The following is a 24,397-nucleotide window of genomic DNA, read 5'->3' as shown; positions in this document are numbered from 1 at the left end:
TTACATTCTGACTACTGAGTTTATGCTTCCCCAGACCAAGCACTCTTAAAAACGCCACCAGTGTGGATGACATGTGAATCCTACACCTTGCAGTCCCCTTTGCAGTATGCAACATTTTCTATACCCTGATTTCTAAATGTATGATCCATTGTCTGTGTATCTGTGTGTGAAGTAAGGTGCTCTGACACCCTACACTGGTATGAGAGGGGCTATAAAACAAATTAAATACAAGAGAGAGAGGGGCTATGGAGAAATGAGGGACATTGTTAGAGGGTGATGGTGAGGGGAAAGATTGCCTTTTCCTAGTACACTGTACGGTCATCATTTACTATGCTTTAAAAACAAATTCAATTGAATATATTATGAAAATGTGTTGAAGAATGCACCATTTGTGCCATTTTCTCCCCAATTTTCTTGGGGGAGAGAACCATTCCAAGCAGTCAGGGTTGCTCACTGCACTCGCTATGCACCCTATGGGGTCTGGCCTAAAATTTGCAAGGGCAGCTTTGCCGTACCAGTCAGGACCTACATACCTTCATTCTTGGCATCGATGGTCAGGATAACGTCAGACAAATCAGGGTATCGATCATGAAGAGATGTGGCCAACTGGATTAGAACATACTCATTCGAATTGTTTTGAATAGGCTTGTCTTTACTCACTGTTGGGACCTTAGTTTGATGGAGCAGATCTTTCAACATTTGGTGAATAGAGGAGACTGCCGAAGAACCTTCTGATGACAGTTTCACAAATTCATTACAGTCTTGCCCCAGTTTTTGGAGCCAAAGTGATGGAGATGGCATTTTATCCTTTCCACTGTTATCTTGCAGGAACCTGGAAAGAGCTCTACGAAAGTGGTACACCTTTGTCACATCTTCAGGCTTCATAGGTTTGTAAGTACCAGCCCTGAGGGATTTGCCCAGGATAGAGATTCCAAATGTATTCAGTATTTTATTGCCGGGATATTCTGCTGCAGCATATTGGCCTGGATGCTGTGAGGCCCACCACCAGCCCTGGCCTCCGATTAGCAGGCCCCCTCCTTCAGCCACAAACTCGTGGATTTTCTGCAACTCACTATTACTGTAAGACTGGCAGCAGTAGACGCTAAGACTTGGGATCAGGTCAGAAATTCCACTTGCCACTTGGTTTTCATTGAGAAGATCATTGAGCCCCTTCAAACTGCTTTCAATGCCAATCTTCCCCTGCCTCCCTGCATCCAGCCAGGAGATGGCATTGAGTATAAATATTTTAAGGTAATGTGTGGTTAGTTGGTTCTCATGTGTTGCAACAACAACTCGCCCTTTCCCATAGTATGCAGCAGCCAGAAATGACTGTTGAGAATCATCAAGTCCAACAGGGAAGGCCAGTAACCCATGGACCAGGAGCTGGGAGGGCACTCCTCCATTTTCAATGTGCAGGTCCCTAACTCCGGATAGAAGGCTTCTTAAATCTTGGATGAAGTCAATTCCATGTCTAGAAAACAAGACAATCACTTGAGAGTGTGCAGTAAGGGAAAACAACATGACAATCACTTGAGAGAGTGCACTAAGGGAAAACGGCAAGCACTAAGAGAAAACAAAAAGACAATCACTTAAGAGAGTGCACTAATCGGAAAACAACATCACAATCATTTGAGAGCATTCACTAACAAAAAACTAGTACTAAGGGAAAATAACAAGACATTCACTTGTGAGAGTGCACTAGGGAAAACAATGTGACAATTATCAGAGACCATGGGGGGTCATTACGACCCTGGCGGAACAAGTCCGCCAGGGCCGTGGGACGCGGTGGCACCGCCGACAGGCCGGCGGTGCCCCGCGGGGCATTCTGACCGCGGCGGCTCAGCCGCGGTCAGAGAAGGGAAACCGGCGGTCTCCCGCCGGTTTCCCGCTGCCCCAAAGGAATCCTCCAAGCCGGCGCAGCATGCTGCGCCGGCATGGGGATTCCGACTCCCCCTCCCGCCATCCAGTTCCTGGCGGTTCTCCCGCCGGGAACCGGATGGCGGGAGGGGGAGTCGCGGGGCCCCTGGGGGCCCCTGCCGTGCCCATGCCTATGGCATGGGCACGGCAGGGGCCCCCATAAGAGGGCCCCTAAAAGTATTTCAGTGTCTGCAAATTACGAGCCGGCGTCATCGTGGGAAGGGAGTGGGAAGGGAGTTTTCCCCTGGGCTGGCGGGCGGTCTTGTGAAGACCGCCCGCCAGCCCAGGGGAAAACTCGGAATACCCTCCGCGGTCTTACGACCGCGGAGCGGTATTTCGGAGGGGGGAAGCCTGGCGGGCGGCCTCCGCCGCCCGCCAGGCTCGGAATGAGGGCCCATGTAGTAAAGGCAAACAACAAGCAGTGAGAGAAAACAACATGATAATCACTTGAGAGTGTGCAATAAATGAAAGCAGCATGACAATAATCTGAGAGCGTGCACTTATAGAAAGCAACAAGACAATCATTTGACATTATTCACTAAGGGAAAACTACAAGACAATCCGCTACCAGCATGTAATAAAGTAAAACAACAAGACAATTGTAAAAAATAACATGATTGGTTGAGGAGGGTGGAAGCCTCACTCAGGCAATGACCACAGACTTTGTCAGGGTAAAAGACACAAAAGACACTAAATTAACCTGTGCTTAACTATGTGGTAGCTGCCACAATGTAGTCTGTCTAAACATAGAGGCAATGTGTATAGTATTCATGCAGCACTCAAATAGTAACATGGTGAAAGCATAATACAGGAACAATCTAAAAATAACTTAATAAATAAAATGATACCAGAACAACAACAATCCAATCAGTCAAACTGGAGATAGTAGGTCACCTCACCCATCTGCTCCTTGACCTAGTAGGTCCCTCTCCACTGGACCTTTAAGGCCCTGGGCTCCAAAGGTTCCATAACTGACACTGTTTGGTGATTTGTTCCTGACTGGCTTCCTGGTTCTCAGTGGGCTTCTTTCTAGAAGCGCTTCATCTGAAACCTGAGTGGCAACATGTAGCTCACTACATCCTGGGTTCAATGACACATTGTTGTGGCAAAGAATATCTTAGACAAAAACATTGTCTCAAAAATATTGATTATCCAAATATGGGGCCTCATTTCGAGTTTGGTGGATGGGAAAGACCGTTCGCTAAACTCTTGACAGGCTGGCCACCGCCTTTGGGGCAGCCTCCCCGCTGGAGTTATTAGGAGTTTCCTGCCTGCCGGTCTAGTTGGAAACATGCTACAGCATTGTCTCTGGCTCGTAAACGAGCCGGCGGTAATGCTGTAGCGAGCAGGGTGCACCAGCACTATCGCAATGCTCACTGTCAGCAAAGCAGATAGTGAACACTATGAAGGTGCTGGGCAGGGGTGCCCCCTGCACCTGTTCTCCGCCAGCCTTTTTATGGCAGTGTAACCACCCTAAAAAGGCTGGCGGAGAACAAGGTCGCATACAGCGCTGCCCTGGCGGATTATGATCTCCACCACTGCCAGGCTGCTGGGATCATGGGTCCTGGCAGAGCTTCCCTGGTGGTCTGACCACAGGGTTGTAATGTGGCAATCTGTAGACCGCCACACTCGTAGTGAGTCCCATTGTGTTTCCATGCTCATAATCTAATTGTAAAAAATATTTAAAAATATCATTGACATAAATAACATCTAAAAACGGATGAAAACATTGTTTTTAAATATATATACATTTTAGTAAATGTTAAAAATTTTAATATATAACATGATATAAAGTAAATACAATTCACTAATTTAATACTATAAAAAAATATATATAAACACACACAATCATATATATGTGTTTGTGTTTTTATATAAATATATATGAATACTCATATATCAATATATGTCTCTATATATAGTCTGACATAATGAAATATATTTTTGCATTACAAATTATAATAATTATTAAACACAAATAAAAAAACAGGATAAATATAAAAACAATCACAAACAGAATATTTTATTATTTCACAAATATAGGAAATAGTAAAATATTAAAACCCCAAATAACACATTTACTGAAAATAATAAAAACATTAATAAATATACACAAGCAATATTAAATATTCAATAAAATCAGACTTCTCAGGGGTTAGATTTATTATTCCCACTCCACTCTACACAATAGTAGGGAAAGTGTTTGACTTCAAATGGATTACATATATGAATGCAAGTCTGTGCCCAAAAGTTGTTCTACGTTTATTTGTCATTCTGACCAGGGCCACACTTTCAACTGACTTTATTAAAATCCATCCTATTTTATTGTGGCGCAAGGTATGGACCTCTGATTTTACTGATTTAAATTGTGCATTTATTAACGACTGCTGTAATTTGTCTGGCTTCCACCATCTTCCTTGTTTAATTTGTCGAAGATTTGGGATACCCAGAATATTTGTATACTCCCAAAATATTACAGCATGTTAGTAGGAGTGAGTTAAGAAACAAAGGGCCTCATTACGACTCACGGTGGCAGTCTAGACCACCTCTGCTGTGGCGGTCTGCCAGCCACATTATGACCCTGGCGGTCAGACCGCCAGGGTTCTGTTGTCTGCACCAGGATCGGTGATCCTGACGGGTTGACGGCAGGTGCAGGTCGGAATCAGCCAGAGCTGCATGCAGCGCCACCCTGCTGATTACAACCTGGTTCTCTGCCAGCCTTTTTCATGGTGGTTTTACTGTTATGTAAAGGCTGGCAGAGAGCAGGTGCAGGGGGCCACAGGGGGACCCCTTCACTTCCAATACAGTTGGCAGTGCAGAGGTCCGGCTGCCCAGTCCCAAATTGAGCATTGCAAGGGTGCAGGTAGTCCCTGCGGCGACAGCATTGACGCTGGCTTGATAATAAGCCAGCTACAATGCTGCCGCCACTTTCCTGCTGGGCTGAGGGCGGAAACCTTGCACTTCCTTGTAAGAAAAAAGAAGGCATAGCAAGAAGGCAGCTGCTGCTCCTCAATTAGGGTGGAGGAGTGTTGCCCTAATAAATAAAATGCTTCAGAGTTAAAAAATAAAATGGTAATGAAGTTAACTTATTGCCATTTTACTTTTCACTACTCACAAGCCGAGCGTAAGAGCGGGCTATTGCTGCTGAGTGGCAGCATCAGCTAGCAGTGTTGGGCACTTAAGTTTATTGTGAGCAAGTCACTTTGGCCAGCTGTCTTTGTGCACTTTAAACCTCTCCAAGCCGAGCTGTCTTAGACAGCTGGGTAGAGCTGGCACATGCCCCCAGTGCATGAAGGAGCATTAGGCCAACATGGTCCAACCAATCCTGGCACATCTTGCATGCTGCTAAATATTATTGGCAACATGAGAGCAATGTCTGGAGTGGCTAAGGGTGTTGGCTCCGAAACCACATCCTCCCAGCAGGACTAAGGAACACAGAACAGAAGAGGACAGGAGGCGAGGCAGTGGATAAGTACCCATTTTATTTGCAATGTTGTAACCCACTGACAGGCAGAGTGAGAAACTTGCACTGCCTTCAGTCTCAACTCCAAATCTCTCAGTCATGGTCCATTATAAACACTGATTAAAACAAGCCATGATGGAGAGCTTTGCAGTTGACCCTGAAGGCATTCACAATATCTCAGTGCATGTCAGTGGGTCAAAATGACCGATGTATTTGCTCCACCAATTATGCCTACCACCAGCCACCACTGAAAGAGGGTGTCCCACTTACACCTCCTTGGATCTGGTAGGCCCATAATCATACTCGCTAGGGTCTTGTTCAACCTTTATACAACCCCATTTGTCTGGGTATGGAATGTGTGGAGAATTTGTATATAACTCCACACTCATTCCACATGGACTTTTTTGGACTTGGCCCTCTATGGAGGGTGAACCCCAAATTTTTTGCTTTTAAACATCCTATTTCTGAATTCATTTTTTTTGTCATTAAGACTCTGTGCGCTTTATCACTGCTAACCAGTGCCAAAGTGCTTGGGCTCCCTTACTAAAGCATGGAACATAAAGGCACCAACGTTGCTAGTAGTACACAACAGAGCGCCCACCTCTTCTAGGTTATGCGTGATGCCACCCCTTACTGGCCAGAAAAAGCAGATAATTGTGACAGTGCCTGCTCTTTATAAGGCAACATTGTCTGCCACTGGCTTCAGGTGGCACAGGACCTTATTTGTATAGTGCCAGACTGTTATAAATTGGGCTGTTGGTTGACTGGGTGTGACCCTTAGTCAAACAGCAACCACAATCCTAGCCAAGTTCTGTCAGTTAAGCCCTAAATTAACCTTTGTCACCCTCTGGTAGCTTAGCACAGAGCAGCCAGGTTTAACTTAATGGCAGTGTGTAACATATTTGTGCAACACTTCAAACAGCAAAAACTGTGAACACCACACAAAATAAATCCACACCAGTTTAGAAAAGTAGAGTAGGTCTGAGGATATTTTAATAAATAAAACAAGACTAAAATGTCAAACATCTAATAAGTAGAACTTCAGTTATGAATTTCTAAAGAATGAACTGTAAAATAGTGCTTGGAAGCAAAATGCGCCAATCAGGGCTATCTGGCCATGGCGAGCTAGGAACAAGTCAACAGTTCAGACCGACCACGATGGAGCATGGGCCAGCTACAGGGACCTCGTTGGTCCAGCTGAATCAAAGTACCTTAATTCTGGCAGCAAAAACGTTTTGTCGGTTCTAAACCACGCTGTCTAGGAGGTGTATTGATTTTCCCCATGCAGTCAAAGAGATGCGTCGACGTTCCCTACACAGTGATGGTGATGCATCGGTGCCAAGATGCAATGGAGTTCGGGTGTTGCTCCAGACTGTGTTGAGGTGATATGGCGAGTCCGATGAGGCTGCAAGTGAGGAGTGTTGGCACCATCATCAAGGCTGCCGTCAACGGACATGCTGGAACCTTGCAACAAAGAAAGCACTACAGTGTCGGGTCAGATGACGATGTGCCAGTTCTGTTCCTCAAAACAGCAGTGATGCATCAGTTATGCCCGTGCAACGGTAGAGATGTGTCAATTCTGCCCACACAGCAGAGGATGCGTTAGTTTTGCTGGAGCAAACATCTTATGCCCTCTTCCAAGGTTCCAGGACTGGGGTGGCACCACTTTGCAGGACAGACTCACCACTGGCAGAGTCCAGGTGTAGAAGCAGTTAGTTGGAAGTCTTATGTCCCCAAAACTTCAGATCAGGATGCCAGTTAGCTAACCCTTGAAGTCACTCTGGGATAAGTGATGCAGGTCCAGTCCTTCTCACCCTAGCAGGGAACAGCATGCAGCACAGCACGGCTGGAGTCCAGAAAAGCAGCAGTTCACCAGAGTGGCAGTCCTTCAGCAGCACAGCAGTCCTTCTTCCTGTCACAGCTCCAGAAGTGTACTGAGTTGGTGGTGTTGGAGGTCCAGTACTTACAACCAATTGGGCCTTTGTCGTGAGGAGACTTCAAAGACAGGTCTTTGAAGTGCATAGAGGTCCTGACCTTCCGACCCTGGCTCCAGACTCACTACATATGCAGCTCTTTGTGTGGGGACACAACATAGCCTATTCAGATGTAAGTAAGGCTGGGTCCAGCTCTTCCTTCCCATCCTCCCAGGATGGCCCATCAAGACAAACCTAAGCTCCCATTATTTGCGGATGTCAGGGGGAATACACAAAGCACAGCTGTCACGCATCCCAGACAAATGATCAGAGACATAAAGTAGATACCAAATGGATAAAGTAGGAATGTAACAAATTTCTAAAAGTGACTTGCAATTTAAACTAAACTTCACCAGAAGTTGTGATTTTAAATTGTGAGTCCAGAGACAACAAACTCAAAATAAAATGTAATAAGGTAATCCAAATGTTAGCCAATGGGAGAGATAGACCTTGCAGTAGTGAAAACGACTTTGGAGGTTTTTCACTACCAGTACATGTTTAACTTAAAAGTACATGTCCTTCTTTTTAGATACATTTCAGTATGCTCTCTGGGTTGACTAGGGCCTACCTTAGGGGTGACTCATATGTATAAAACGGGAAGATTTAGACCTGACAAAAGGGTTATTTTTGCAGGTCGACATGATAGTGTGACACTATTGTAGGAAAGTACCATCTTGCCTGGCATGTTACCCCCATTTTTCACTGTATGTATGTTGTTTTAGCCCTTGTGTCACTGGGACCCTGCTAGGCAGGACCCCAGTGCTCATAGTATGTGCCCTGTATGTGTTCCCTGTGTGGTGCCTAACTGTATCACTGAGGATCTGCTAACCAGACCCTCAGTGTTTATGCTCTCTCTGCTTTCTAAACTTGTCACTGCAGGCTAGTGACTAAATTTACCAATTCTCATTGGCACACTGGTACACCCATATAATTCTCTTGTATATGGTACTTAGGTACCCAGGGTATTGGGGTTCCAGGAGATCCCTACGGGCTGCAGCATTTCTTTTGCCACCCATAGGGAGCTCAGACAATTCTTACACAGGCCTGCCACTGCAGCCTGAGTGAAATAACTTCCACGATAATTCACATCCATTTTCACAGCACATAAGTAACTTATAAGTCACCTATATGTCTAACCCTCACTTGGTGAAGGTTGTGTGCCAAGTTACTTAGTGTGTGGGCACCCTGGCACTAGCCAAGGTGCCCCTACATCGTTCAGGGCAAATTCCCCGGACTTTGTGAGTCTGGGGACACCATTACACATGTGCACTATACATAGGTCACTACCTCTGTATAGCGTCACAATGGTAACTCCGAACATGGCTATGTAACATGTCTAAGATCATGAAATTGTCACCCCAATACCATTCTGGTATTATGGGGACAATTACATGATCCCTCAGGTCTCTAGCACAGAACCTGGGTACTGCCAAACTGCCTTTCCGGATTTCCACAGCAGCTGCTGCTGCTGCCAACCCCTCAGACAGGATTCTGCCCTCCTGGGGTCCAGGCAGCCCTGGCCCAGGAAGGCAGAACAAAGGATTTCCTCTGAAAGAGGGTGTTACACCCTCTCCCTTTGGAAATAGGTGTGAAGGGCTGGGGAGGAGTACCCTCCCCCAGCCTCTGCAAATGCTTTGATAGGCACAGATGGGGCCCATCTCTGCATAAGCCAGTCCACACCGGTTCAGGGATTTCCCAGCACTGCTCTGGTGCAAAACCGGACAAAGGAAAGGGGAGTGACCACTCCCCTGACCAGTACCTCCCAGGGGAGGTGCCCAGAGCTCCTCCAGTGTGTCCCAGACCTCTGCCATCTTGGATTCAGAGGTATTGGGGACACACTGGACTGCTCTGAGTGGCCAGTGCCAGCAGGTGACATCAGAGACCCCCTCTGATAGGCTCTTACCTCTCTTGGTAGCCAATCCTCCTTTCTTGGTAGCCAAACCTCCTTTTCTGGCTCTCCTCTGGGGAATTCTTCAGATAACGAATGCAAGAGCTCACCAGAGTTCCTCTGCACTTCCCTCTTCGACTTCTGCCAAGGATCGACTGCTGACTGCTCCAGGACGCCTGCAAAACCGCAACAAAGTAGCAAGACGACTACCAGCAACATTGTAGCGCCTAATCCTGCCGGCTTTCTTGAATGTTTCCTGGTGGTGCATGCTCTGAGGGTCACCTGCCTTCACCCTGCACTGGAAGCCAAGAAGAAATCTCCTGTGGGTCGATGGAATCTTCCTCCTGCTAACGCAGGCACCAAAAGACTGCATCACCAGTCCTCTGGGTCCCCTCTCATCCTGACGAGCATGGTCCCTGGAACACAGGAACTCTATCCAAGTGACTCCCACAGTCCAGTGATCCTTCAGTCCAAGTTTGGTGGAGGTAAGTCCTTGCCTCCCCACGCTAGACTGCAAACCTGTGTACTGCGTGATTTGCAGCTGCTCCGGCTCCTGTGCACTCCTCCTTGATTTCCTTCGTGCACAGCCTAGCCTGGGTCCCCAGCACTCCGTCCTGCAGTGCTAAACCCTCTGAGTTGGCCTCCGATGTCGTGGGACCCACCTTTGTGACTCTGAGCCAGCTCCAGTTCACAAATCTTCTAAGCGCCTGTTCGGGTACTTCTGCGGGTGCTGCCGGCTTCTGTTGGGGCTCTCTGAGTTGCTGAGCGCCCCCTCTGTCTCCTCCTCCAAGGGGCGACATCCTGGTCCTTGCTGGTCCCCAGCAGCACACAAAAACCTCTAGCGTGACCCTTGCAGCTAGCAAGCCTTGTTTGCGGTATTTCTGCAACCTTCAGCACGCCATGGGACATCTTCCATCCAAAGGAGAAGTTCCTAGCTCTCTTCGTTGCTGCAGAAACCAAAGCTTCTTCCATCCGGAGGCAGCCTTCTTGCACCTTCATCCGGGGTTTTCTGGGCTCCTGCCCCCCCTGGACACTATCAAAACTCTTGGACTTGGCCCTCTTGCCTTGCAGGTCCTCGGGTCCAGGAATCCGTCTTCAGTGCTTTGCTGGTGTTTGTGGTTCTTGCAGAATCCCCCTATCACGACTATTGTGTCCTTTTGGGGTAGTAGGTGTACTTTACTCCTACTTTTCAGGGTCTTGGGGTGGGGTATTTTGGATACCCTGACTGTTTTCTTACAGTCCCAGCGACTCTCTACAAGCTCCCATAGGTCTGGGGTCCAATCGTGATTCGCATTCCACTTTTGGAGTATATGGTTTGTGTTGCCCCTAGACCTATGTTTGCCTATTGTATCCTATTGTAATTCTACACTGTTTGCATTACTTTTCTAACTCCTACTTACCTGTTTTTGGTTTGTGTACATATAACTTGTGTATATAACTTACCTTCTAACTGAGGGTACTCACTGAGATACTTTTGGCATATTGTCATAAAAATAAAGTACCTTTATTTTTAGTAACTCTGAGTATTGTGTTTTCTTATGATATTGTGCTGTATGATATAAGTGGTATGGTAGGAGCTTTGCATGACTCCTAGTTCAGCCTAAGCTTTGCCATAGCTACCTTCTATCAGCCTAAGCTGCTAGAAACACCTCTATTCTACTAATAAGGGATAACTGGACCTGGCACAGGGTGTAAGTACCACAAGGTACCCACTATAAGCCAGGCCAGCCTCCTACAACTATACAGACAGGTTCTCCAGTGGCAGGTCTGAGACACAGTTAAAGGGCTACTTAAGTGGGTGGCACAATCACTGCTTCAGGCCCACAAGTAGAAGTAAATTTACACGGTGGCCTGGGCACATGTGGTGCACTTTACTAGGGACTTAGAAGTAAATTAAGTATGCCAGATGGGGACAATGTTATGATGTTTAGTGGAGAGAGCTCAAGCACTTTACGACTTGTGTGTAGTGGTAAAGTGCACAGAGTCCTAAAACCATCAAAAACAAGGTCAGAAAAGTGAAGGAGCTAAGCAAACAGTTTGGGGGAAGATGACTCTAAGGCTGTCATGTCTAACATGTATTGCCCCAGCTGAACGTGGAGAGAGCTACCCAACCCCCTTGGTAGTTCTCTTTACTAAAGCAGAAGAACCAGGAGAGACCATCAGCATTGGCATTGTCTGACCGTGGGCGGTGTTCTACCATAAACTCCATTCCCTGTAGGGAGATGGACCACCGCAACAGTTTGGGATTCCTACCCCTCATCTGCATCAGCCATCAGAGGGGTATATAGTCAGTATAAACCAGCAAATGAGTCCCACACAGGTATGTTTGCAACTTCTTAAGTGCCCAGACCACAGCAAAAGCTTCCCTCTCAATTGCATTCCACCTCTGTTCCTGTGGAAGTAACTTCCTACTAATAAAAGTTACTGGCTCATCTAGGCTCTCCTTATTCAGCTGTGCTAAGACCGCCCATATGCCATGTTGGCAAGGAAGCATTCATTTAGACAACAAATTGTTTGTTTGGAGGTGCCTTGAGTACAAGTGTTGTACACATGGGTTTCTTGAGGTTATCAAAGGCTGTCTGACAAGCCTATGTCCAGATCATCATTTTGGGCTTCTTCTTGGACGTCAGCTCAGTTAAGGGGACAACAATGGTACTATAACCCTCAACAAATTTCCAATAGTATACTGTGAGGCCTAGGAATGTTCTCACCTCTGTCTGAGTTTTAGGTGGTTGCCAGGCCATTATAGTTTCAATCTAGGCCTGTAGGGGCTGCACCTTGCCCCCACCTACCAAGTGACCCAGGTACACCACAGAACCATGACCGATCTGGCACTTACTGGCCTTGATCATCAGGCTTGCCTGTTGCAGGGCCTGAAGCACCTCGTGGAGGTGAAACAGTTGTTCCTACCAGCTGGAACTGTAGACGGCAATGTCATCTAAGTAGGCAGCACAAAAGGCCTCATTGCTAGCCAGGACCCTGTTAACAAACCTCTGAAAGATTGCAGGGGCATTTTTTAAGCCAAAGGGCATCACCCAAAATTGGAAAAGGTCTTCTGAGTTTGAAAATGTGGCCCTCTATTTTCCCTCTCAGTGAAGCCTGTCGGCCGGTACCATGATGTCAAATTAAAAGTACCGATGAATTTGGTAGCACCCAACCAATTAATGAGCTTCAGTGGACTCCCTCTGTTTACGTTCCCACGCTTTGCAGCATCTTTTAGAAGATGCAAAATCATTTGAAAACTAAGGGATGATGGTGTTTTCCATTTGTTATTCTTTGGTTTAAGAGTGGCTACTGTTCAAAACATTTCTAATTCAGGTATTTAAATATGAGGCACATAATGCCATATCTTTATTACTAATTGTCTCAGATTATGGCAATTCAGTGAGGCCCTTTTTCAAAAGAAAAGTAACTTTTGAACACGAGCACCCACGACTGTCATATGGACATCTATTTACCAAAATCCCAGAGGTAGCAGAAGTTAGACATCCTATACAATTTGATCCTAATAACATCACAGAAACTGACATCTGATGACCAGGGACCCCGAATCTCCTGGGAGTAATGTTGCATTACCTTTAACCTGAGAACATCATAATGAGTGACATTATTGACATTCCAAAAAAGACAAATATCTGTTTCAGACACCAGGTATTATAGAGTGCTGACATGATCTTTGAAAGAGGTGGGGCATACTTTCCCTAAATTGTAGTGAATGAGCGAAGCAAATGAGACAGCCCTCATCTAGTGGGATTCAGATGGGGTTTCTCCCACAAAGAACATTTTGAAAAAATGGGATAAATTAGTGTATTTTGAAGCACAATTTTCACATAAATTTGCTAACGATCTATAAGCTCTGAAAGGGCACTCATGAAATATTCAAGTCTTTTTATGATATGCCAGGCCAATTCAACCTGACATATCACCAATAGTTGATCCAATTATTATTTTTCAAAATGTGCTATGTTTGCTCTCATTCTTCAAACAATCCTCCCATTTGTGCTATGCTCAGCATTTTCTAATTGGTGCCTGTTATGCCAAGAATTACATTCAATATTCTCATGCTGAAATTTGCTATTACTGCCTCGCATATACCATGAGTGATCCTTTTGTCAAAAATTACCTCTCGTTTGTCAAGGCCAACATTCTGTCATGGTCTCCTCATGTTCCATGCTTGTACTCCCATATGAAAAGAATGATCTCAAATATACTACCAACATTTTGCTAAAGATGACCCCATGCCAAGAGTTTCCTCAAGTAAGCCCGCACCATTCAATCATGCTCACCTGCATTCATTCATTCTCACTCGCTTGCACTCACAAACTATTCCTCTCTTTCCCGCTCATTCACACTCAGTCTTACTCTAACTCACTCACACATGCACTTATTCATTCTCATTCTTACACTCACACACTATCACCCACACATTCTTTCTCATTCACCCAGTCCTGCTCATTCTTACTGACTCACTCATACTTACTCATTCACACTCACTTGTGCTCATCTTATTCTCTGCCCCACAATCTCACTCACTCTCATTCATTCTTTCACTCAATCTCACTTGCATTCACTCACACTCTTGTTCACACTTACTCAGGTTCTCCCGCCCTTTCACTTATGCTCACTCCTATTCATTCCAGTTATTTGCACTTTTTCACTTACTTATTTACCTATCACTCTCCCTCACGCTCATTCTCACTCACTCTCCAACACTTCTTCACGTTCATTCTTATTCATTCTCAGTCAGCCACTCTTATTCACTTGAAGTCATTCTTACTCTTGCTCATTTATTGTCACTCACTCTGCCTCACTCATAGTCACTTACTGATATCCATTCTCACTCATTCTCACTTGCTACCTGTCAGAGACTCTCACTTAATTTCACTACTACATGCTCACACAGATTCATAAGCTCAAAAATATGACATTGTTACACTCACACAACCACACTCTAACCCAAAAGTACCCACACAACATAAACCTTTCTTTACTTACCTCAGCTGCCAGGGCTGGTCTTGTTCCAGATCCTGGGACCACACCTTTATTACATTTATAGTGAAGAATATATTATTATTCACTAATAGTGAAAATAAATTGGCTTTAGAGTAACTTGTCACCACGTTCCTGGCTCTGATTTTGCCACATCTGAAACCAGGAGTCACAAAAGAGAAGTTGTAGCTGTGACCTCTGGTGACCCCCAAATGATTTCCATGCACTGCCACTTCCCCACCTCTATCAGTCTTGCTTCTACATTTGAATCTACTATCACACCTCACACATACCAACATCATTTTAATCATTCACAAGTCAAGTGTCCCAAGACTCCTCCACCTATACAGTGCCAGTATATTTTTATTTTATACTATTGTACAAAGGGTTTTAGCATTTGTGAACCCTCCAAATCAGTAAATCAGAGTTTGAGAATGCAAAAACCTTTTTTCTCATCTAATACTTTTTCCAAACCTCTAAAATATGCTTTGAAATAGATTCTGATTCAATATTTGGAAGGGGTGTGTTTTGGGTGTCCCTTTCACATGCTGAGTTGGTACCCTATGTATGTATGTAGGTATGTACTGATTCAGTATCAATCACCACAATTTAAGTTTGACCTTGTTTTCACTCACCGGACAAGCAATGGCCAAGTCGGGACTTCTTTGGAGATTGAGAAAACTCCTGTATCTCCATAGTTGGATGTGAAATAGATGCCGGACACATTGATCACTTGGTTTCCAGGATACTCAAAGCAGACCTTTTCTGTGCCGTGGCTGTAGGACCAATACCATGCTTGACCTGCGATGAGAAGGCCCCCTCCCTTCTTCACAAATGCAATAAGCTCTCTCTTCTGACTGGCATCATAAGCATCCATGCAATACACACCAAACGATTCCAGAAACCGCCCAGTGGACTCCACCTTGATGTTATGATCAGAGAAGGTCTTCACCAGGGAGTCAAATTTAGACTGGATGCCAACCAAAGCATCTGCTGATGGTTTCAGCCAACGGACAGCGTTGAGGAGGAACTGTGAGAACTTTGGGCTATAGAAGTAGGTCTCATGAGCGATGGCCACAATCCGACCCTTCCCGTACCGAGAAGCTGCAATGAGAACTTGGCCAGAGTTACTCATAATCACAGGGAAGGATTTATCCCCAATCAGGAGTAGCTCACAAGGAATGGCACTTCCTGTAAAGTCCAAAGTGTCAACACCTTGAGTCAAGGCTCCGAAAGATTCTCTGAGGGACATTTCGAAGTGATTCTTGTTCCTGAAAATATATAAACAAAACAGAATTCACAGTAAACATCTTCAAAGAAGACAAATGTGCTGTTCTTTGGCTGGACACACTATATATTAAAGGAATGTGTTTGAAAATATTACTCTTTCCATTGTGAAAGAAAATCTCTACCTTCTGATGGAACATTAACAACAACTATTTCTGTCATAGATTTGTGGGGAAATGTTCTGATAACATCAACTTCATCTGTGAGAGATCTATAGGAATGTTTGTTTCTTCTGTAACCTGTCTCTTGTACTGGATATTTCCTACTTCACTCTAAACCACAACAACATCAGCATCATCAATGTTTGGTACTGAACACCAAGCAGGTTTCCTTATCTGTAGCTGAGATGTTTGCAGTTGGTCAATCTTCCGCTAATTGTCTACCATCTGCATCTTTCAGGGTAGGGGAAGGGATTCTACTTTAGCAAGCTCCCAGGGGTGATAAATGTCCTGGTGCAGCAAAGTTCCCAGGCTCTTGCCATTGATGAGTACCAGCTATAGTCTGCCGACAGTCTGCAACGGTCTGCCCACCTTAAGATGAGGGTCTGGGTCTATCATTGCACGTGCCTTAAGGTTAGAAGACCTCAGCCTCCCACACCAGGCAGACCTCATCACAGACACATGCAGCCCAAACATGGCTATTAGGGACTGCCAGAGGTGGCAGGTGTGCCCGTTGGCACCCTTGGCACTGCTCCTGCAGCATCTGCACACTTCTAACAAGAGGGTATGCTATGTGAAATGCAAATTATTCAACAAAACATGAAATACATTTAAAAACTCCCTTCTTCTTGTTTCTGTGCTGAAAACAAAAATAATGTTATATAAAGCCATGCGTGTTGCAGAATACTGAAAAAAATGTGTGTACATATTATTATGCATAAAAAAAGCAGACCTTACACATCTTGGGCACAAATGAATGAATGATTCAATCAACCAATCAATGACAAGACTTAATGAGAGCAAGAGTGACCTCATAGAAGTATCCCAGGACTGGGCCATAAAATATTTTTGGTTTGTCCAGCTGAATACAGACAACTTTATCTCTTCACAAGACCTCAAGTCAGCACAACACACAACATGCAGTAGACAAAATCCACATAGGGTTCTGATTCAGCCCCCTTAGCTGTCGCTTTGTTTAGGTGAGCCCCCTTCAGGGATTGGCTCTAAGGGTGTCTGTCACTTTTCGATCAGCCTACAACAGTTGGCATATGTGCATATTTTTTGCATTTAGAGTTGTCATAGGTGCAGTGACATCTTAAGGTTTTTGGGGCTGAAGCTTTGAATTTATGATCGAATATCAGCTTTTCATGCCCTCTTTGAGCAGGTCACTGACAGTGCCCAGGCACGCTCGTCCAAATTCTAAATATGTATACATATCTAATATTCAGGGATAGTGATCTGTGTTTTCAATATTGCAATACCGCAGCAGCTCACTAATGTTACTGTAAATAATCCCTGCCACTGACTGCTATTTCTCATATGCGAGGTCCTGTTTAGATCTAAAAGGAACTTTTCTATGGACGTTACATGTTGTTGAAAAACATTTGTCTTAAAAAAAAACATTTTTGGGCAGGGATCCAGGAGTATTGTTTTCACATTTTAGGGTTGACCCAGCCAATATATGCCCACACAGCAGTATTGGGATATTCTCCCGATGTCGAGATTTCATCTTTGCGAAAAAAGTTATTATTATAGTTCGATTATAGGTGTAATAGCTCGATCAATAATTCTTCAAAATTGGCGATCAGCAGTGACCTGACAGACCAACAATGGTGCGCCAAAATGTTAAGTATTAGGGAGTTAGAGCATCGATACGCGTTAAGATCTGGATCACATAACAAAGTTCCACGACTATGTGAGGCACTGAGTTGGGGTGGTTGAGGCAGGCCATCTTGTGCTTATAGAGGTAAAATTACTCAGAATTGTACAATTTCTAGGCAGAAATTTGAGGTTCTGAGAAATGTAGGATTTAAATACTGCCTCTTAGCATGATGCGTTGATTCATTGAATATGTCAAGACAGAAGGTTGAGGTTGTGGGAAATGTGCAATACAAAACTATTTATTGGATGCACATGTACTGATGTGTTGGTTCATTGCAAATTTCGATTCGAAGGATATATGAACTTTTCCAATATATATATATATATATATATATATATATATATATATATATATATATATATATATATATATATATAATGTTTAAGAATCATGCAAGGTCATTGGGGCAAGACTTTGTGGAGAACAGAGCCAGATCTATCATGGGGCCCCCTGAAAGGCTGGGGCTCTGAGCAAGAGCCCACTTTAGCAATGCCTTAAAACGTCTCTGTATAGGTGACAAGGTCTTGGTTTACTCAGATAAATATTGCCTATTTTTCTAAACCAGTGTGGAGTACTTTTGTGGTGTTTTCGTTGTGTTACTGTATGTGTGTAAAAATACTTTACACGTTGTCTCTGAGATAAACCTGTCTGCTCGCGCCAAGGTACCAAGGGGGTGAGCAGGGGTTAACTTAGCTGTGTGACTCCTGTACCCTAACAAGAGTGAGGGCCCTACTTGGACAGGGTGCAAACCACTGCCAATTAAAGACCCCATTTCTAACAATAGGTATTAAAGAAAAGTAACTTTTAGAAAGTTACCCTTATCCTGCCTGAATATCTCAGAGGCTAATTTGCATTAGTTCTCCAGCAGCTGCCAAGCCGGCAATTAGCCTTTAATGAGGGGTGAATTCCCTTCCAGGAGCCACTCAATAAACCACTTTGATGGACAGGGAAACCTGAATGAGTAGGTATGACTCCCCTGAGCTCAGCTTGACGTTCATGGTGAGGGCTGATTCTCCTTCTGTTGGTACAACAGTGTCAAATCCTGCTTGAAAGGCCTGTTTAAGGCATGTGGGAACATATGCACTCTTGAAAGGTATCAAACAGGATCAGATCACAATTCTTGCCTATCCCCTGTCTGGTTGTTAAGGATCCTGCTTTGCCTTAATAGACTTCTGTATTTTTTGTTGTGGATCTGGGGTTTGGTTCAAACTGGATTTTAGTGTTAGATATGGGAGGAAACTAGCAATTTCCATAGCACACGCCGCTACACAACCTCATCCTTCAGAACCCAAGTTTGAAGACTGAAGACAGTGTCACAAACAGGAATTACTAAACAAGCATTTACAATGCAATTGGTCTCACATTTGCTTGAGTTAGAGCTATTGGCATTGTAAATGCATAACTGGACCTTTCTTGGCATGTAATTCCAGTGGCCCTGCATATAACTACAAAGGCATGGGCAGTGCAGGGGACCCCAGAGGCCCTGCGACTCCACTTTCAGCCAGCCTTTTCATGGCGGTTCCTACCGCCATGAAAAGGCTGGCGGGAGGGGGACTCAAAATCCCCTCGGCAGCGCTGCAAGCAGTGCTGCCCTGGAGGATTAAATCCGCCGGGACCAACGTGGCGGAAAACGGCCGGTCCCGGAGGTGAGACCGCGCTTTGTAATTCCCAAGATTGCACCGCCATCCTGTTGGCGGTGCAATCAGCAAAACAGCCATGGCGGTCTTTGACCGCCAGGGTTGTAATGAAGCCCAGAGTAGTGCAAGGGGGTATAAAGTGGTTCAATGCATGCATTGTGCCACTTTGTAAATATGACGTGTAAGAAAAGTACACTAATGTGGCGCAAGGTGGCGATAGGGGCATATAAATATGCCCCTAATTCAGAAAAGCAGCATAGTACCTCATAAAACCTCTATTCGTTAAAGAAATGTAAAGGTCTGTGTCTGTAACCAGAAAGCCAGGAGTTAAATGAGTAACACAGACACCTGATACCCCTTTGCTGTAAGGGACTGTGTTATGTCCTTTTAAAAAACACAAACTTGACAGCTCAGCTGGAAACTCCTTTGAAATAAAGCTGGAAAACAAATGTGTGTTATTCGGAAGTTTCAAGATACTCTATTATTTCAACCCAATACAACCTTCTGAGCTCTCTTTATATATGCAAATAAACCTGTAGCGCACATTTACGCTTCTTTCAGGCAAGCAGTCACTCTGGAAAGAAAAAACTGTTTGCCTGTGTGTTACTTGTGGCTGTGCCTGCCCTGTGAAGTGATGTTATCATGTTGTGTGAACTCAAACAATGTCTCCACAGCGACTGGCTTGTAAAGCGTGTGAAGTGCTTTAAATGAGCAGATGGTAAAGTGCATAGTGACTGCTTGTAAAGCGTGTGAAGTGCTGTAAATGAGCAGATGGCAAAGTGCACAGTGACTGCTTATAAACCGTGTGAAGTGCAGTAAATGAGCAGATGGTAAAGTGCACAGTGACTGGCTTGTAAAGCGTGTAAAGTGCTGTAAATGAGCAGATGGTAAAGTGCACAGTGACTGCTTGTAAAGTGTGTGAAGTGCTGTAAATGAGCAGATGGAAAAGTGCACAGTGACTGCTTGTAAAGCATGTGAAGTGCTGTAAATGAGCAGATGGTAAGTGCACAGTTACTGCTTGTAAAGAGTGTGAAGTGCTGCAAATGAGCAAACGGTAAAGTGCACAGTGACTGAGTGTGAAGTGCTCTAAATGAGCAGATGGTAAAATGCATAGTGACGGCTTGTAAAGTGTGTGAAGTGCTGTAAATGAGCAGATAGTAAAGTGCACAGTGACTGCTTATCAAGCGTATGAAGTGCTGTAAATGAGCAAATGGTAAAGCGCACAGTGACTGGCTTGTAAAGAGTGTGAAGTGCTGTAAATGAGCAGATGGTAAAGTGCACAGTGACTGCTTGTAAATTGTGTGATATGCTGTAAATGAGCAGATGGTAAAGTGCACAGTGACTGCTTGTCAAGAGTGTGAAGTGCTGTAAATGAGCAGATGGTGAAGTGCACAGTGACTGCTTGTCAAGCATGTGAAGTGCTGTAAATGAGCAGATAGTAAATTCACAGTGACTGCTTGAAAAGCGTGTGAAGTGCTGTAAATGAGCAGATGGTAAAGTGCACAGTGACTGCCTGTAAAGGGTGTGAAGTGCTGTAAATGAGCAGATAGTAAAGAGCACAGTGACTGAGTGTGAAGTGCTGTAAATGAGCAGATAGTAAAGTGCACAGTGACTGCTTGTAAAGTGTCTGAAGTGCTGTAAATGAGCAGATGGTAGAGTGCACAGTGACTGGCTTGTAAAGCAAGTGAAGTGCTGTAAATGAGCAGATGGTAAAGTGCACAGTGACTGCTTGTAAAGCGCATGAACTGCTGTAAATGAGCAGATGGCAAAGCGCACAGTGACTGGTTTGTAAAGTGTGTGAAGTGCTGTAAATGAGCAGATAGTAAAGTGCACAGTGACCGGCTTGTAAGGAGTGTGAAGTGCTGTAAATGAGCAGAAGGTAAAGTGCACAGTGACTGCTTGTAAAGGGTGTAAAGTGCTGTAAATGAGCAGATGGTAAAGTGCACAATGACTGAGTGTGAAGTGCTGTAAATGAGCAGATAGAAAAGAGCACAGTGACTGCTTGTAAAGTGTGTGAGGTGCTGTAAATGGGCAGATGATAAAGTGCACAGTGACTGCTTGTAAAGAGTAAGAAGTGCTGTAAATGAGCAGATGGAAAAGTGTACAGTGACTAATTGTAGAGCGTGTGAAGTGCTGTAAAGAAGCAGATGGTAAAGTACACAGTGACTGCTTGTAAAGCGTGTGAAGTGATCTAAATGAGAAGATGGTAGAGTGCACAGTGACTGGCTTGTAAAGCAAGTGAAGTGCGGTAAATGAGCAGATGGTAAAGTGCACAGTGACTGCTTGTAAAGCGCATGAACTGCTGTAAATGAGCAGATGGCAAAGCGCACAGTGACTGGTTTGTAAAGTGTGTGAAGTGCTGTGAATGAGCAGATAGTAAAGTGCACAGTGACTGGCTTGTAAGGAGTGTGAAGTGCTGTAAATGAGCAGAAGGTAAAGTGCACAGTGACTGCTTGTAAAGGGTGTAAAGTGCTGTAAATGAGCAGATGGTAAAGTGCACAATGACTGAGTGTGAAGTGCTGTAAATGAGCAGATAGAAAAGAGCACAGTGACTGCTTGTAAAGTGTGTGAGGTGCTGTAAATGGGCAGATGATAAAGTGCACAGTGACTGCTTGTAAAGAGTAAGAAGTGCTGTAAATGAGCAGATGGAAAAGTGTACAGTGACTAATTGTAGAGCGTGTGAAGTGCTGTAAAGAAGCAGATGGTAAAGTACACAGTGACTGCTTGTAAAGCGTGTGAAGTGATCTAAATGAGAAGATGGTAAAGTGCAAAGTGACTGAATGTGAAGTGCTGTAAATGAGCAAATGGTAAAGTGCACAGTGACTGCTTGTAAAGAGTGTGAAGTGCTGGAAATGAGCAGATGGTAAAGTGCACAGTGACTGCTTGTAAAGAGTGTGAAGTGCTGGAAATGAGCAGATGGTAAAGTGCACAGTGACTGCTTGTAAAGCGTGTGAGGTGCTGGAAATGAGCAGAGGGTAAAGTGCACAGTGACTGCTTGCAAAGCGTGTGAAGTGCTGTAAATGAGCAGATGGTAAAGTTCACAGTGACTGCTTATTAAGCACGTGAAGTGCTGTAAATGAGCAGATGGTAAAGTGCACAGTGTCTGCTTGTCAACCGTATGAAGTGCTGTAAATGAGCAGATGGTAAAGTGCACAGTGACTGGCTTGTAAAGAGTGTGAAGTGTTGTACATGAGCAGATGGTAAAGTGCACACTGCCTACTTGTAAATGGTGTGAAGTGCTGTAAATGAGCAGATGGTAAAGTGCACAGTGACTAAGTGTGAAGTGCTGTAAATGAGCAAATAGTAAAGTGCAAAGTGACTGCTTGTAAAGCGTGTGAAGTGCTGCAAATGAGCAGATGGTAAAGTGCACAGTGACTGCTTGTAAAGAGAGTGAACTGCTGGACATGAGCAGATGGTAAAGTGCACAGTGACTGAATGTGAAGTGCTGTAAATGAGCAGATGGTAAGGTGGACAGTGACTGGCTAGTAAAGAGCAAGAAGTGCTGTAAATGAGCAGATGGTAAAGTGCACAGTGATTGAGTGTGAAGTGCTGTAAATGAGCAGATGGTAAAGTTCATAGTGACTGGCTTGTAAAGAGTGTGAAGTGCTGTAAATGAGCAGATGGCAACGAGCTCAGTGATTGAGTGTGAAGTGCTGTAAATGAGCAGATGATAAACTTCATAGTGACTGGCTTGTAAAGCGTGTGAAGTGCTGTAAATCAGAAGATGGTAAAGTGCACAGTGATTGAATGTGAACTGCTGTAGATGAGCAGATGGTAAAGTTCATAGTGACTGGCTTGTAAAGCGAGTGAAGTGCTGTAAATGAGCTGATGGTAAAGTGCACAGTGACTGAATGTGAAATGCTGTGAATGAGCAAATGGTAAAGTGCACAGTGACTGGCTTGCAAAGGGTGTGAAGTGCTGTAAATGGGCAGATGGTAAATTGCACCGTGACTACTTCTAAATAGTGTGGAGTGGTGCAAATGAGCAGATGTTAAAGTGCACAGCGACTGCTTGTAAAGAGTGTGAAGAGGTGTAAATGAGCAGAAGGTAAAGTGCACAGTGACCGCTTGTAAGCGTGTGAAGTGCTGTAAATGAGCAGATGGTAAAGTTCACAGTGACTGCTTTTAAAGCGAGTAAAGTGCTGTAAATGAGCAGATGGAAAAGTGTACAGTGACTGCTTGTAGAGAGCGTGAAGTGCTGTAAATAAATAGATGGTAAAGTACACAGTGACTGGCTTGTAAAGCGTGTGAAGTGCTGTAAATGAGCAGATGGTAAAGTGCACAGTGACTGCTTGTAAAGCGTGTGAGGGGCTGTAAATGAGCAGATGGTAAAGTGCACAGTGACTGCTTGCAAAGCGTGTGAAGTGCTGTAAATGAGCAGATAGTAAAGTGCACAATGACTGGCTAGTAAAGAGTGTGACGTTTTGTACATGAGCAGATGGTAAAGTGCACAGTGACTGCTTGTAAAGGGTGTGAAGTGATGTAAATGAGCAGATGGTAAAGAGCACAGTGACCGAGTGTGAAGTGCTGTAAATGAGCAGATGGTAAAGTGCACAGTGACTGCTTGTAAAGAGTGTGAAGTGCTGAACATGAGCAGATGGTAAAGTGTAAAGTTACTTAGTCTGAAGTGCTGTAAATGAGCAGATGGTAAAGTGCACAGTGACTGCTTGTAAAGTGTGTGAAGTGCTATGAATGAGCATGTGGTAAAGTGCACAGTGACTGGCTGTAAACAGCGTGAAGTGCAGTAAATGAGCAGATGGTAAAGTGCACTGTGAATTGCTTGTAAAGCGTGTGAAGTGCTGTAAATGAGCAGATGGTAAAGTGCATAGTGACTGCTTGTCAAGCGTGTGAAGTGTTGTAAATAAGCAGACGGGAAAGATCACAGTGACTGCTTATAAAGGGTGTGAAGTGCTGTAAATGAGCAGATGGTAAAGCACACAGTGACTTCTTGTCCAGCATGTGAAGTGCTGTAAATGAGCAGATGGTGAAGAGCACAGTGAGTGCTTGTAAAAAGCGTGAAGTGCTGTAAATGTGCAGATGGTATAGTGCACAGTGACTCCTTGTAAAGGGCGTGAAGTGCTGTAAATGAGCAGATGGAAAAGTGCACATTGACAGAGTGTTAAGTGCTGTAAATGAGCAGATGGTAAAGTTCACAGTGACTGCTTGTAAAGAGTGCGAAGTTCTGTAAATGAGCGGATGGTAAAGTGCACAGTGACTGAATGTGAAGTGCTGTAAATGAGCAAATGGTACAGTGAACAGTGACTGGCGTGTAAAGCGTGTGAAGTGCTGTAAATGAGCGGATGGTAAAGTGCACAGTGACTGAGTCTGAAGTGCTGTAAATAAGCAGATGGTAAAGTGCACAGTGACTAGTTGTCAAGTGTGTCAAGTGCTGTAAATGAGCAGATTGTAAAGTGCACAGTGAC

At 44.5% G+C, this 24,397-nt stretch overlaps 1 protein-coding gene across 1 annotated transcript in view; it reads right to left on the bottom strand.

Moving 5' to 3' along the window:
• The window catches only part of LOC138249308 (TRPM8 channel-associated factor homolog), a 48,033-nt gene extending 32,551 nt beyond the window's left edge, over window positions 1-15,482 (bottom strand). The window contains exons 1-2 of the mRNA XM_069203266.1: window positions 14,866-15,482; window positions 534-1,471 (exon numbers count right to left, since the gene is read on the bottom strand). Coding sequence (XP_069059367.1) covers window positions 534-1,471; window positions 14,866-15,482 — 1,555 coding nt within the window. The remainder of the gene's footprint in view (window positions 1-533; window positions 1,472-14,865) is intronic.
• Between the last annotated feature and the right edge of the window lie 8,915 nt (window positions 15,483-24,397).

The sequence above is a fragment of the Pleurodeles waltl genome, chromosome 8, assembly GCF_031143425.1.
Source record: "Pleurodeles waltl isolate 20211129_DDA chromosome 8, aPleWal1.hap1.20221129, whole genome shotgun sequence".
Classification (NCBI taxonomy): Eukaryota; Metazoa; Chordata; class Amphibia; order Caudata; family Salamandridae; genus Pleurodeles; species Pleurodeles waltl.
The sequence above is the reverse complement of the archived record's forward strand: the minus strand, read 5'-3'. Positions and strand labels throughout refer to the sequence as shown.